This window comes from Onychostoma macrolepis, chromosome 21 (genome assembly GCF_012432095.1).
Source record: "Onychostoma macrolepis isolate SWU-2019 chromosome 21, ASM1243209v1, whole genome shotgun sequence".
Lineage (NCBI taxonomy): Eukaryota > Metazoa > Chordata > Actinopteri > Cypriniformes > Cyprinidae > Onychostoma > Onychostoma macrolepis.
The window spans coordinates 16,555,551-16,571,337 of NC_081175.1; the positions used below are offsets into that span (position 1 = coordinate 16,555,551).

General features: G+C 37.0%; 2 protein-coding genes across 2 annotated transcripts; both read right to left on the bottom strand.

The window, feature by feature from the left end:
• Positions 1 to 140: 140 nt before the first annotated feature.
• Positions 141 to 8,342, bottom strand: itpkca (inositol-trisphosphate 3-kinase Ca). Its single transcript, XM_058759221.1, has 8 exons — positions 8,194 to 8,342; positions 7,620 to 8,102; positions 4,930 to 5,029; positions 4,560 to 4,773; positions 2,980 to 3,184; positions 2,737 to 2,838; positions 1,531 to 1,602; positions 141 to 1,423 (listed from the first exon to the last, which is right to left on the bottom strand). Exons 2-8 carry the CDS (start codon positions 7,977 to 7,979, stop codon positions 1,217 to 1,219), a joined length of 1,260 nt encoding a protein of 419 aa, XP_058615204.1. The 5' UTR covers positions 7,980 to 8,102; positions 8,194 to 8,342; the 3' UTR covers positions 141 to 1,216.
• Positions 8,343 to 8,770: 428 nt separating this feature from the next.
• Positions 8,771 to 15,598, bottom strand: ccdc61 (coiled-coil domain containing 61). The gene is made up of 13 exons (XM_058758196.1): positions 15,394 to 15,598; positions 14,568 to 14,732; positions 14,396 to 14,478; positions 13,831 to 13,991; positions 13,599 to 13,751; positions 12,872 to 13,073; positions 12,675 to 12,757; positions 12,358 to 12,581; positions 11,278 to 11,356; positions 10,734 to 10,940; positions 9,975 to 10,008; positions 9,824 to 9,890; positions 8,771 to 9,715 (listed from the first exon to the last, which is right to left on the bottom strand). Exons 2-13 carry the CDS (start codon positions 14,713 to 14,715, stop codon positions 9,621 to 9,623), a joined length of 1,536 nt encoding a protein of 511 aa, XP_058614179.1. The 5' UTR covers positions 14,716 to 14,732; positions 15,394 to 15,598; the 3' UTR covers positions 8,771 to 9,620.
• Between the last annotated feature and the right edge of the window lie 189 nt (positions 15,599 to 15,787).

A 15,787-nucleotide genomic window follows, 5' to 3' on the forward strand; every position in this document is an offset into this window, starting at 1 on the left:
GCAAAAATACACAAAACAACATACAGCTGCTTTAATGTCTGTCATTGATCGTCATAATGTGCTCCTAAATGTTTCACAAGTTCTCCCAAACAAATCTTAAGTTTATACCTTTGTATAGTTTTGAAAGAAGAGGGAAACAGTCACATCATGTTCATGTTTATTGTGCTGACAGTTTAACACCTTTACAAAATTACCCAGCATGGGGGGGGGGATTATGTAGTTATCACAGAACCAAGAAACCAGAAATGCACAACTACAGCCAGGACAACAAAGCTCCCAACATAATGATCACAAGTCGTTTACTATTATACAGTACAAAACCTCAATAACGTGATTTCAAATTAACAGTGCAAACAGTGAATTTGTGCATAAGGAGTACTGGCTCAAATATCCCACTCACCATTCTCAGTCAAACTGGCAATCAGTCGTATATTTGCTATTAACAGGGGCTGTTTAGCAGCTCATGCTTGCATGCAAAAACCACACAACATGGAAATGTGAAGCATAACAGTTTAACTCACTGTGCCTGATGTGAATTAAAGTAGTGCTTGATCAAAACAGAACACAAAGCGCTTTTTCACATTTTTCTTATTTCAGGTGCTATGCAACGTTATTAAAACAGTGCCAAGAAAGATGTAAGAGGTCTTTGTTGTTCTGCGATTCGATTCAGCTTCAGTTTATGGGACTGTTAATAGTGTGCACTTCAATTCAGTTCATCCCCAAGAGACATTTGGTCACAAATATAAGATAAAATTCAGAAAAAAATATCTGGCAACTATCACAAACAGACTACGAAGGTCCAGATTTTCATTAGTATTCAAAAGCATGGCTGTTTTTGCATCTTTAACATATAAAAATAACACAACACAACTGTAATGATTTTCATCTGCAGGGTTAATGATCATAAAACTAAGCTAATCTTTTACTCATCAACCCCTAAGAGCAAACTGCTTAAATAAAAATCTATTTACAGTGTAAAAATACATACAGCTTTTCAAAAGTAGCGAAAACAACAACATAGCGATGGGCTTCAGCAGGTAAATTGAGAGGCTTAGATGTTCATCAGTAGCAATTGTAGTAAATGTTGAGGCCAGTCAGTCCATTCCATCAGTTCATTTTCTCCTACCTTCATCTATTCTCCATGTAGAAAAAAAACAGAGGGAAAAATCAAACAGTCTGTGCAGAAAATGACAATTCTGAAGATCCACATTGCCTTTCATTTATCCGGAAGCATGTTGGTCAGAATGTCAATAAAATTGTCCAGGCCCCAGAGGTACCCGTCCTCTCTGTTGCCCTCCACCCACGGGCTGCGATGGTCCAGGGTTAGAAGGGGCTGCATAGGCACAGTCTTTCCAAAGTCTATCATCCAGATTCCAGCCTTGCCAGTCAGGTCATGGACAAATAATAAGGAGCTGCCCACCACCTGCAGAAAAACAGCAAGGTGGTAGCTTATTATTAGAGCATGTATTTGAACATCAGCAGTGCAGAATGAACAACAAAGTGGATTTGGAAAATGAAGATGCATGTCACCTCATGTGCTTTGAAGAAATTTGATTTTTCCAGCACAGCTCGTAGTTCCTTCAGGCGCTGTTGGTAGCTTCTCTGCGTGAACAGAAAGAGCCAAACAATTAACTTGTTTACATAATAGTTAAATAGTTAAACGGATTAATGGTTAAAAGAGGCACAGGCAAAGAAGCCATTATTTCAATCAAGCAGCCATTATTAAAAGCTAGATTCTAAATGTTAAAATGCAAGATGTAAAATAGAATAAAATACTTCATGAAACATTTCATTTTTATTTATATGCACAAATATAACAATATATATTTACTCACATTTTTAAAATGTAAAAAAAATAAAATAATAAAAAATAATTTAAAATATAAAATTAAATTAATTAATTTTTTTAATCTCTGTTGCTTGGAATAATTCATCTGGGTGTATTCGAGAGATACAAGTTGATAGTATTTTTAGAAGGGAAGTTAAAAAATGGTTGTTTTATCATTGATGTTCTGAATTTTGTGTGGTGAGTTTCTGAACGTGATGTGGATAGCACTCCATTTATGATTTGTTCGTCCATTTTTTAAAATACCGAGGACCACAATGGAAATAGGCCGCAGGCTTTCTTGTGTATTTTTATCCTTGACTTTTTTGAAATGTGTATGAATTAGTCTTTGTGGACTTTTTTTGTATTGTGTTTTAAATTGTGTCAAATAAAACAAACAAACAAATTCTAAAGAAGATTAATAATTATAATTAAATAAATACACATTTTAATTTTAACGAAAAATAATGAATATATTGTAATTTTTTACATATTTCCTAGTTCTAATACAAATTTGTGCTGATATTTAAATTCTGTTTCATACAATAAGCTGCTAATTATTTTCATTTTGTGGCCAATAAATAATATGGCCCATATTAAAATTAATTACTATTTTGTCTAATTAAAACAAAAGAACTAAAATCTAATATTTTAAAAGCTGCAAGTGAATTCAGGCACCACAAAATTATAATGTACAGAAAAATCCAATTGTAAGTAAAAAATATAATACTTAATATTAAATTATCAGTGTTTTTTTAGATTAACTGTAAATAAATATTTAAATTAACTATAGATTAACAGTTTTAAATATTAAATGGAAATGCACAAACAATTAAACATACAATATTTACAGACGCCAATAAATAATATACAATATTTGATAAATATTGTAAATATTGCTCAGTTCTAACCAAAATTTGCATGTTGTTGTCCACAAAGTCTTCCAGGGCTTGGATGACTTCTTCTTTGTACTTTGTTCTCTTGAAGTTAGTGTTACAAGTGCCATCTGATTTCTGAAGACAGATCAAATGTGTGTCGACAAGACATTATATAGAAGGCCAAAAATAGATCAAATAAAACACTAATAAGCATTTTCAATCAGTGTTAGATAAAGATCTCTGTGTAAATTCAGAGGGTTCCTGAATCGTGTCTACCTTGATGCCCTCGATGCGAAAGCCCAGCGTAGCGGTTGAGCTGAGGGTTTCTCTCCACTGCATGTATCTGGTTTTGAGAACCGCCTGCTGGGACCGCTCCTCCTCAGTAGGGGCGTCTGGGTCCACCGCTATCATTTTTTCATACATGTCTTTGCGTGGCTGAGGACTCTCGCGGGCCTTCCTCAACTCTTCCTCAAGGTAAGTCCTAAAAGCGTGCATGTATACAGGTCAACATTACCACAGGAATAATTATTTAGTATGAATACATTATCGAACTGGCATAACAGGACTGATCCATTATGACATGAACATGAATTAGCGATCATATTTCCTCCACTATTGTTTAAAAACTGCCGTCTAATGTATTATCGTTTTAGTCACAGATGCCACACCCATAGAAAGCCCAGAGTCCAGATATTGACAGCACTGATGAGATTTACAAGCTCCAGTTTGAATGCCTGACTGCAACACAATTTCCAGAAGTCCAGCTGCACAAGGTTTTATCAGCTTGGCTGGAAACTGTGTTTAAAAAAAAAAAACTGAGTTGATGATGATAATAATAATAATAATAAGTTCTTGTAAGCAGAGATGCACTGATTCTGTCGGATACTGATATGCTGCTAATTATTGTCATGTTGTGGCTGATAAACAATAAATGGCCAATATTAAAATTCAATACTATTTTATTTAATAAAAAGGATGTCGATTTTAAGTGAGAGTTAGATTGTGGCAAAGGTAATATACATGTTTAAAAAAAAAAAAAGGAAATGTGCATGAACAATTAAATATACAGTACAATATCTACAGATACTGATATTAAGATAACTTCTGAGGAAGAATAAATTGCTGGAATTGGCAGATTTTGTCAGTTTTGTGGCATCATATCTTTGAAAGATATTCAGAGTTTTGCAACTAGATACACATAAGCAAAATTATAAATCCCACTTTGTTTTCCATTTATAAATTAGTCCTTGTTATTATTTAATTTTGGATTAAAACATAAAAAGTTCTTAATATCTAGAGATACGCCATAATTTTTGCCTATTAAAAACACTGAGCTGAAACAGCAAAAAAAAAAAAGGGCCAAAATCTGTGTCAGTGTTTATTCTGTGCACATAACATAATAAGGTAAATATATCAGCAGTGTGGATGCAATGTGATGGATGCACTCCATGCAATGATGCTGGAGTGGCAACATGGAAAATTTGCCTAAGAAATTTATCATGACAGGTTTAATGCATCACCTGAGAACAACTAGAACAGCATAGTTCAATTACACAATTTTACCTAAATTGTCCAGTTTTCAGCTAAATGAAAAATGTTAAATTCAATTTCTGTCAAAAAAAAATTTTTTTGCGTGCCAGTGCATTATTTTGGCATCACCTGCCCATAAACCACAGATAAAAACAAAAATAGACCGTGGTTGGTTGCTTTGCATGCTGGTCAGATTGCCTCTTCCTGTTTGAGTAGAGGTTCTTGGCTAAAATAAGCTGCAGTTTGTACCAGTTTTACCAGTTAGGCAAAAAAAAAAAAAAAAAAAAGTACTGAATTGCTCAATTCACAAATCACAACATCCTCACCGGCTCCCCATTTTGCAGTCCATGATGCAGGGAGAGTCAAAGTCAGCAAGGAGGTCGTCCATGAGGTTGTAATCCTGCTCGTCACGCTGAGTCACGCCATAGTATCCAGGAACGAAGGGCCGCAGCGAGTCGCTCATGAGCTGCAGAAAACACTGCTGCTCGCACTCGCAGTACTTCTTCAGCAGCCTTCCATCACTCCCCGTCTGAAAGTTTCCTAGAGGACCAAACAAGAACACGCCGAGTCACACAACACAGCAACAAAAACACCAAGTAAACACATGACCATAAAACAATAATAAAATCTAAGCTTAAATGTGACAAAAAGGATCACCGAAGGATTAAGTGTCATTGTCAAAAACATCAAGCAAACCTGCATGGCCGACCACCTGCACCCAGGGTGAGCGCTTTTTCACCGTCACTGGAAGTGGAGACCAGTTCACCATATTCTTTGTCTTCTTCCACTGATCAGTCTTTGAAGAGAAGATATGAAAGAAACAAACAGATGAATCAGACTCACATGTCAGTTAACACCCTACGACTACGAGCCGCCACACGGTACACAATGGTTCTGCACAGGGTTGTTTGTTGCTAGAGACTTTTCTTGTCATTTTCCTATACAGTGAGCCGCACTGGGGCACCGAGCGCATTCAGTCAACCTCAGACTCCAACGGGCAACTCCCTCTCCTCTATTAACCATAGGTCGAGTTTTTCCCCATGTGGCAAATCATTGACGACAATCTCGGACTAAACAAAGTCATCAAGCAATGCCAAGTGGCTGTGATTAAGAAATAGCTAATCTTAGAAGGACGTTCATGAAACATTTACAGACGGCACTTGTTTTGCTGCCAGATAAAATGAAGGAGCCAGTGTGGCCACTCACGTACATGACAGGACGCACATGAGTTGAGTGTGTACATCTTTTTTTTTTCTTCAAAGGTTTTAAATTTTTTGAGGTAAGCATACCTTTTTTCATGAATTAATATTTTGTAACTGTCATTACATTTTCAACACTTTAATGTTGGCAAAAAAACGTCAAGATCCCTTCAGCTGACTTATCATAAACCTTCCCACCCTACTGTACACAATAACCTATGACTGTATGCGTTATAACAACATACATTAACAATGAGATGATCACCGTCTATCGAGCGTAAAGATCCTCCAAGCCTAAGCTCTCAGTATGAAGCCAATTAACCTCCAAACCTATACAGTTCTCTCTGCTCTCAAAGCTCAAACACTCACTCACTCTTGGCTAGTGGAGAACCAGTCAGATGAGAATGACATTCTCCAGAACAAAGCAGGAGAGGCCCACCATACATACATACAGCGCTGGAGGTGCATCCATCTGCTGACCTTATAAGTTCAGTTTCAATGGACTATTTGCTCACTATTGTGATTTTCTCAATGGGCATTTTGTTTACCTTAATGAGCCATAAAATCAAATCCCATTCAATATTACCATCAAAAGGATTGGAGACTGTTTAACTCCTACAACAGCACAATGCAGATTATATTCAAACACCTTTATAATTGCAATGATGCATATTCCTTGTTAATTTTATAACATGTCATTGACTTTACATGTGGCTCACTGTTATCACGATGTCGGTTGCTCTGCCTTCACTTGAACACTTTCTTAAGAGACATTTGTATAATTTAGATGCACTTCTATACAAACCTCTGACTCCAGTACCATCAGAACATGAGAAGAAGGAAAGTAGTTTAGGAAAACGAGTGGAATTTTTCCCTCCATTTACAAACAATGATCTTAAGACCTGACACTCATAATGTTAATCAGTTATAACGAGGATTACTCAATAACTGCATAGGCCTATTTCGATCTGTGGCATGCACACTTGTATTCAATGCACCTGCAAAAATATCACTTAATGTTTCTTTAACGTGACAACAAGCTACTATTTGTTAACATTGGTTAAATACACCAATTAACAAGAACTAACCAAGAAAAATACTTCTAAAGCATGTATTAATCTCAGTTAATGTTTGTTTGTATCTGTTATATCTGTTAATATTATTTCATGAACCTGAGGTGACAAGAATTAACAATGAACAGTTGTATTTTTATTACTTAACCTTAACAAAGACTAATAAATACTGTAACAAATGTTTTGTTTATTGTTAGTTACCAAAATCATGCTTTGGAGTTGTATCATGATAGCAGCAAGGTACAGAATAGTTTGTATACACAGCTTTCCCAGTAGGGCTACTACTATCTGAACAGACATTAGTAACTATTATTTAGACACTTTTGTTTAGTCATAAGTGACTAGTTTGTAGCATGTTACTAGTAATTTTACAAATAGTTTGATAGAACAATAAAGTAGCCAATATGACTAGTCATTGTATATGACAATTAAAACAACAACAGTATCTAATGTTAAAATGTTACTAACAGCAATAGATATTTACTAGTCTCATGTAAATAGGTAGAAGCATCTAATAAATATGTACTAGTAAAGCTGAAATAAAAACAAGTATTTGAATACAGCACCTCGTACTTATAAAACTGACATTAGTTTTCAAGGGTGTAAAAATACTGAGAAATTATATTTAAGTTCAAGTATAGATACTATGACAAACATTTTACTCAATTAAAAGTCTAAGTACCTATCTAAAAATTCTTGAATGAAAGTAAAATGCATCCACATTTAACTCTACTGAGGTATTTAAAAATAAAAGTAAACACTTTCCTTAGCTTTTTAAATAGACTTTTGATGCTTGAAAGTACAAGCATTCAATTTTAACAACTCTAGCAAAGTACAAATTCCTCAAAACAATACTTAAGTAGGCTATAATAGTAGTAAAGTACTAAGAATTTTACTCAAACTTCTGCCTAGTGCCTACCTGAACAGATATTAGTGAATACCTTATCTAATGAACAGTTAGAAGTAAACTGAAAATGGGTCTAGTCTGGTTCCTACTGGATTATTAACTTATTTACTAGAAATTTAAAAAACGACTAGTAACATAAAATAATACATGTAACGTACTAAAAGTAACATGTTAAACTAGATTATCTTAGATATTGTTGATTCTCACCGTCAGCGGTTCACCTGAAGACTGATTATAGTCGCTGTAACCCATTAAATCCTCTTCGCATTCCTCGAAAGAAGACGCTGGCGAGAGGCCGGTTGAGGATGAGTTGGACAGTTTTCTCAGCGCCAGGGACGAGGCGGGAGAGCCGCTGAGCCCGCTGTCCGAGCAGATGGACTCCTCGTCGGGGTGAGGAGAGCCCGAGCAGGGTCCACATTCAGTGGCACACGGCTCGCAGGTAACAACCAGCTCAGGAACAGCAACGCGAGCGAGTCTGGAGAGATGCTCCACTGGCTCCTCAGCATGGCTGGGGTGGATATCACCCATACCCGCGCAGGGTGCCGGGGTATCGGGCGTTTTAGTCATCACGCTGCTTCTGATCTACAAGATCATTGAGGTTGTTGATGGGTTTATCCAGATTAGGGCCAAACCCAACGCGTAACCGGCTCGCGCTGGGCACTGCCGCACCTTGCGTGACGCGTCGCGCTGCTGCAGAATAAAAGCGATATTGGGCCACTCTCAACGCTAAGGTGCCGTGGTCACATTCTTTTAGCCCCTGAAAATAAACAATAATAATCACCTGAAAGCTATAAAGAACTCACAAACATTCACCTACAAACAACGTTGATGCATCTTTCAGCAGTAGTTTAAAATGTACTATTTGCTCAATGCATAGGCGTGTTGTTAAAGCGTTTCGTTAACACACTGCACATCTTTGCCCCGCCCACTTTTCTTTAAAGCTACAGAGCCAAAAATGAGCTGGTCAAAACACATTAAATCAGATTTACAGCGCCACCTAACCTGTGGTTGACAACGCAGCTTAAAAAACCCGAGCACAGGATGAAATAATGTGTTTTTCTTAATGGCCTTTAACATGTTGCACTTGGAGGAAGTACTTAAAGGCACAATTCAGTCAAAAGTAAACATTTTTGGGATGTTTAAGGATGTGAAGTCCTAAAAAAGGATGCAAAATTAAAGCTGCCCACACAATGTTCTGGAGTCATACAACAATCGTGTGAAGAGCAGGCTGAAATCTTGACATACTGTCATATTAAAGCAAAGTTTGATTCCTGAACAAACATTTCATTTTAGTCAAACTGATGCACAATCTCCCTAAAAATTCTATAATTTATAGATGATTGTGTCGTTTTATATATCTAGAAAGGTTTAAAAATTCTGGCCTCATTACCACAATTAAAGACAAATTTAATGCATTTGATATTCTACACACAAGATTTTGGTGGGGTCACATTAAAAATAAGAGACACAGACTTTGTGAGAAATGGCAAAAATTATTAAATGGCCACAAATGAAGCAATGTTAAATGCCAAAAGACATGATCTCTACTGCATGTACATTTATGCATTTGTCAGATGCTTACTAGACAACTTATAAAGACATACACTTTATCACTACCTTGGAATCAAATCTATAACCGTAGTGTTGCTAATGCCATGCTCTATCAGTTGAGTTATGGGAACAATAACCTGTATAAATAAAAAGCATATCACATTCCGTTATGCTAAGTGATATAATTCCAGAGTGTCTGTAAAGAATAGACATGAACTGCAAAATCTTTTTATATAAAAAAGCTTTGTTTTTCAGTATCTCACAATAACAAAATATGAGAGCATCTAAAACAGACATAAAACATAGACACTAATATATAAAAAAAACAATAACAATGGTCAAACAAACACTAATTCATAAAATGTACACAGGAATGTGTTAAAAACGGTATATCCTGAGGTCATACTTTTGGACACTTCTGGTTTACTTCAAGTCTGATATGGCAACAGTCTCAAGAACCCCCTTCACAAAGCCACTGTAACTGCATTTTGAGTCAAGCCCAAAAGTTACATTAGGGATAAAGAAAACAAACGGCATTTGAGTCTCATTAGTATAAATGACTACGATACAGACAGTGTTTGAAAGAAATGATTGTCCAAGATTTTCAGTCTCAGTCTTTGTGCAAAAAGCCTCGATTGACATCTGAATCCACCGAGATTAGTGTCCCGTGTCAAGGTCCCGCATGTAGTCCTGCAGAGCCTGGAGTCGAGCGTCAATCTCTGACAGGTCAGCACCCGTATCAATAGATGTGTCTGAATAGGAAAAATACACTTGGCTTACATGTATACGCTATTGGTTACAGACGCATATACATAAACAATAATACTAAGAAATAATTAAAAAAGGAAATTATGTGGTACCTGCCGCTCTCATCCTTTGGGCCGGGGTGCTACACATTGGTTTTTTGTTTGTGTGTCTTCCTCTGGACTAGATGGGGGAAAAAAGCAATTAAAATAATCCGAGCCCTAATATTCACAAAAACTAAACAACCTGTTTTACATTGTTACTCACCACAGTTGGACCATTATATGCCAGTTTCCTTCCTCTGCAATAAATAAATAAATAAATAAATATCAAGAACAATAATCATCACAGGCTAATTTGCTAGGAGTCAAAAAATTAATTAGCTAATTTGCTAAATCAACAGAACGTGATTTTTGTTATTGAAAGAAGTTGCTTACGCTCACCAAGGCAATGTTTATTTGATCAAAACCAGTAAAACAGTAATACTTTGAAATAGTATTAAAATTTAAAGTAACTATTTTAAAACATATACAAGTTAAACATTTATTCCTGTGATACAACGCTGAATTTTCAGCAGTCTTCAGTGTCACATGATCATTCTAATATGCTGATTTTGTGCTCAAAGAACTATCATCTTCATGGAAACCACAGTACATTTTTAAGGATTCTTTAAGTAGAAAGTAGCATTTATTTGAAACACAGTATTATGTTCTAAATAAAGATTTTTTTCTGTCACTTTTGGTCAATTTACCGCATCTTTGCGGAACAAAAACAGGCCAGATTTAAATGTTTCAGAAAGAGGGTAGAAAATGGTCATGAAAATTAAAAATTTGGGGTGCAAGAAATCCTACTATAATATTATAGGCAGACTGCAAAAAATGCTGTAAAAGTTTAGGGTCATTTACAACTTGTTATTTGGCAGGTTTGATCTGATGATGTCCTGAAATAATTAATCAGCCAGCTGACATCACATTTAACCTAGCCAGCAGTACTTTGATAAGCAACCTGTTTTGTTTATTGACTTGCCTGCTATTTAGAGGCTTAGCAAGCTCTTCAAACTCAGCTACTGATCCTTCTGAAGAGCACCGACTCCTCCTGCTCTCCACAGACACACTCCTCCCCCTGCCAGCACTTCCTGCTCTCATCAGCTGAGGAACGGGCTCCCTGGAGCGTGAACGGCCTCTTTCCATCAGAGACGGCGAAGCCAACATGTCTCTTCTAATCTTCCTCTGACTGTTGGGAACAAAAGAAGACCTCATGTAGTATATCTGTGAAAGCAAATCAATTCTACAAGATTATAACTAGTCAAAGTCCAAAGACTCATTCTCTTATCAGCCTGATCCCAGAAGTCATAGACTTTTTTTCTTGCACTGGTGTGGGATCAACGGTTTGAGAAAATGAATTCATGCAAGGGACAAAAAGAGCATATAGTTCACACCTTTCAAAGTAAACCGTATTCCTGCTCACAGACAGGGCAATGCTTGTAGAAAAAGAGACAACAAATAAAACACAAAACAGCAGAAGACAGAAAAGGTAAGAACTTCAAACTGAAAAGGTGAAAGTGTCTTACTTCTTCATCTCAGACTCTTTTTGGCGTCGCTGTCGGTCTTGAATGTAGGCCGTAGGGTCAAACCGAGGCACCCGCGACCCTGTCATGAGAACACAAGACTTCAAATCAAAACACTAAAACAGGGCCTCTGCCTTTGTTTCTTGACTTTGACTAGGGCTGGGCGATATGAGCAAAAATTTATATCTCTGTATTTTTTGGCTGAATTGCGGTATCCGGTATATATCTCGGTATTTTGTATTTGGATAACAAGTAGGCATTTATTATGTGCAAAAAAGGGTTAAAATCACATTACATTCTAACACAAATTACATTCTAACATTGTAACATTGCAATCTCAAAACAAAAATAATGCTTTTAAAGCAGAAGTTGAATTTACTAAACTCAAAATGAAAATAATAAAAAAGCACAGACTAGGCTAACTGAGTAAAAAGGCTATTTTGATTACCCCATTACAGTCACTTTACAGTTAGTGCTATCATACAAATACACTTACTTGTGACACATGTAGAATTTTAAACCTACATTTATTGTCCAGCTACTAATATTTCAGCAAAATGTATATTTTAGTCAGTTATTGCGCTCCTATTTCATCGAGCTCCATCTGTGTGGCGTTTAGCGGAGAATCGCTCATGCACTTCTGATAGCAAAATGGAAATATTTCCATGGTTTTCTAGAATTTATATATGCCTGTGAAATGTAAGTTATGCATTTAGGAAAACAGCACATCTCAAACACATTAAACAGCGCGTCTCTGTCAGCGGCACACGCAGCCTTTCTGTCAGAGCCGCTTTAAACTGAAACCATAAACTATAGGCTACTGTATCTTACGAGTTTTTTTAAAGCCCTTAATTTAAAGCTTGTTACATATTTAGAACAAATTGGATTATGCATTTTCTCCGCAGCAGTTCAGTCTGTGTCCTCCCTAGACATTTTTTCAGATGCGCTCCTATCAAACTACTGTATATCAATATTAACGGTATTGCTTCATACCGTATCGCTCATAAAATATATATCGTACAAACTCGATATACCGCCCAGCTCTAACTTTGACCATAAAGATATTGTCTTCACAGATTTCACCTGTTGGAGATGGTGAAGGTCTTGTGATGCAGTTCCGAGACCCTGAAGAGTCTGCCCTCCTAATTCTCTCCTCTGACCTCCGAGTCCTGTCCTCTATTCTCTCCCTCGACCCCGAGCGTGCTCTTACCCCAACACGGGTCAAACTGCGCTCTCTGGATAAAGACCGATGAACCTCTCCATCACCCCTGAGACCACTTCGGCCAGACATGACTGGCGTCGCTCGACTGTCAAAAGAGGAATAATGAGATGATTAACATGTGCTCAAAAAATGTAAAAATATGCAATAAAAGACACAGATGGCAATTAACTAAGATTACCCGCGTCGTAACAAGGCCAGCTCAGTGGTCAGACTTTTAACACGTATCCGTAGAGCCCGTTCTGATGCTCTGAGTTCCTCCAACTACCAACAAGAGTGAATTTGAACAGTTAAGTGGGGGCATAACTATGTATGAGTTTTTTACATTGTCAGCTTGTCAATCTCATGACCATACAACACTAATCTGCTTAGACGCACCTGTTCCAGAAGGAGGCGCTGTTCTTGGCTCCTCTTGTTTGCAGAGCGCTGGCTTTTTGCCCTTTCCTTCAGCAGCTGTTCCTCCAGGCTGCGCACCGCCTCTCTGAGCCCACGAGCCCCAGGAGTAGAACCAGCCCCTACCATCTGTAGATGATCCACAGCCTTGGCCAAGGCTTCCTTCTCTTCTCTCACCAAAGCCAACCTGATAAAACAGAAGGAAAAAGATTTGTAAACACAACATTCACTTTTTACTCATTGTGGGTAAAATATGTTATTACTTTAATTATTAAAAGGATAGTTCACCCACAAATGAAAACTCTGTCATTAATTACTCACCATTATGTCATTCCAAACCCATAAGACCTTACTGCGTTTCTGTGCCTTGATCGTGCTAGTACCCTTGCTGTCTATGGAGGGTCAGAGATCTCTCGGATTTCATCAAAAATAGCTTAATTTGTGTTCCAAAGATGAACGAAGGTCTTAGGGGTTTGGAATGACATGAGGGTGAGTAATTAATGACAGAATTTTCATTTTTGGGTGAAATATCCCTTTAAAAAAAATGTACATGGTACAACAATGTATAGGATTTTTCTTTCTTCTATTGTGCTGACTGTCCTGTGCACCTGCCAGCAACTAACCAGGTGTTGCAAAAGGTGGGGTTTTTTTTCGTTGAAAGCAATAAAAATTATATCAACATTAAGTACACATTTCATTAGGAAAAACTGACTCTGCACGGAGCTTGCGTGTTTCCTGGTCTGATACTTTGTGGTCTCCTCTCAGTCCCAGTGTTTTCAGCTCGGCCCTCAGAGCTCTGATCTCTCTTTGAAGCTCTGCAGGATCAGGTTTGCCCAGATATGGAAGTGGAAGAGGATAGTGTATCCTGCAAAAATCAAACTTTTTAAAAACTGACCCATTTAAGAGCTGGTTAAAACAGACTGTGTGATCAAAACTACACTGACCTGTCAAATTCCACAGTGTAGATGAGGATGAGGTATCTTTTAGCACTGAGGGCAGGAGACTGTGGCTGAGCTCGAGGTCGGCCAACGACACCTGCCTTTCTGTTCCGCAGAAGCTCGAGGTCAGAATAGGTCAAGAGGTCAAGGGTCACTGATTCACTGGACTGCAAAAGATAATTAAATAAGATTTTTTTAAATTTTATAATTAACATAAAAGATTGGTTAAAGTAATTGTTGTCAACAAAAGAGAAGCTTTTCTTTGTTTGAAAATTAAGAAAATGAACTTTTTCTTAAACAGTATTACTTTTATTTTACAATTAAATATTACAACAGTAATATTTCATATTTGTTGAGTAGTTTAATTTAGTAACAGGAATAATAATAATAAAAAAAACTATAATAATTTTTTTGCCATATTGATGTCTAATAACAAGGCCAAATTGTGCAATCGCACAAACAAGTACAAAAAACCCCCCTGGATTTTATTTCATTTTTTAATCAAAAGAAAAAAAAAAAGAAGAAGAAAATAAATCAGCCCCCTCCCCCAGAAGACATTAAATGGACCCACCTTGTTGACAGCAGACTCCAGCATGCTGCAGAATACTGGAAACTGTTTAAAATTCCCAGTTTTCCGGGTCAGGTCCTCAATATCTAAATTAAAAAAAAAAAAAGTTGTAATGACATAAAACAACATTTCATGCAAGCAAAAACTGTATATCAGTTTTAAAAGCTCAACTTACAGGCAGGATCAAACTCTCCTCTCCACTGGTCTGCTGTAACAACATCTGAAATTTCTACGATTAGTAGCCGCTCCGCCAGCTCGACCTTGACAGCAAATTCAGTCCCTCGAAATTTCATTTCTTCCTGCACAACTGTGCCAACCTCCATTGCTTGCCACAGACAGCCTGAAGGAATCATTGCACAGGGTTCAGAGTCAATGCAGTTCATGCTGTAATTAGCATTTCTTGATTACAGCCATGTTACACATAGATAGATAGACAAACTTTGCATTAAAGCAAAGCTTATATATTGAGAATAATCAAACTGTGTTATCAAATCAAATCAGTCATTTTAACCAGACAGTTTTCACTATGAAGGTTTGCAGTGATTATTTTAGTGCCGTTCATGTCAAACACACACTGAGCAGTCCATTACAAATGCCAACTTCTTCACAGCCATGACACAGGCAGGATTTGGGTCATGAACCGTTTCAATGAATGAGACTCTTTATTTCTTTACACTTGACTGAATTTCTTTGTATCATAGATAAATAGAGGCTGTAACCTCATTTATTCACGAATCGGTATGCAACATAAGTTGCAAACTACTAAAGATCTCAGCTAAAAACTGATGAAGGACTTGCTAAACCTGAAGATTTGCCAGAAGACTGCCAACGCAGGGATAGTCACACAATAACACTACAAAATCAATCGACATCTTACATCATGATTTTGAGGGCTACAGAGGAAGATGAGATTACAGATGATGATAAATGTGAGTAAGTTACTGTTACGATAGATGAATCTCAGACCATACACAACTAACGTTAGCACGCTAGCAACATACCCGTTATTGGTGGAAATGTGTTAGGCAGGCACGAGCTGTTCGATTAAAACTCTACATTTAAAACATCGATGGAATAAGTATCATAAATAGAAAATAAATTAAAATCTCTTCTCTGCTAATTTATCGAAAGCATGTTCAGTAAACTGGTCGTTACTGCGTTACTGAGCTCGAACAACTGAAAACAGCGGCTCAATGACCGGGAATTTAAAACTCCCGCCCACAACTGTTTACATTGGTCAACTATTGCAGATGTTGTTATTCTATTGGCTGCTCTGTCTGTCAATCAAAAGGAAAGCTTTTCATTGTTGCAACGCCCTTAGGCAAGTTTTCACGCCCATAAAAGTGATTTTAGGGGCATGTGTTTAATTTTTTTTAATGCAATGTATATATTTTA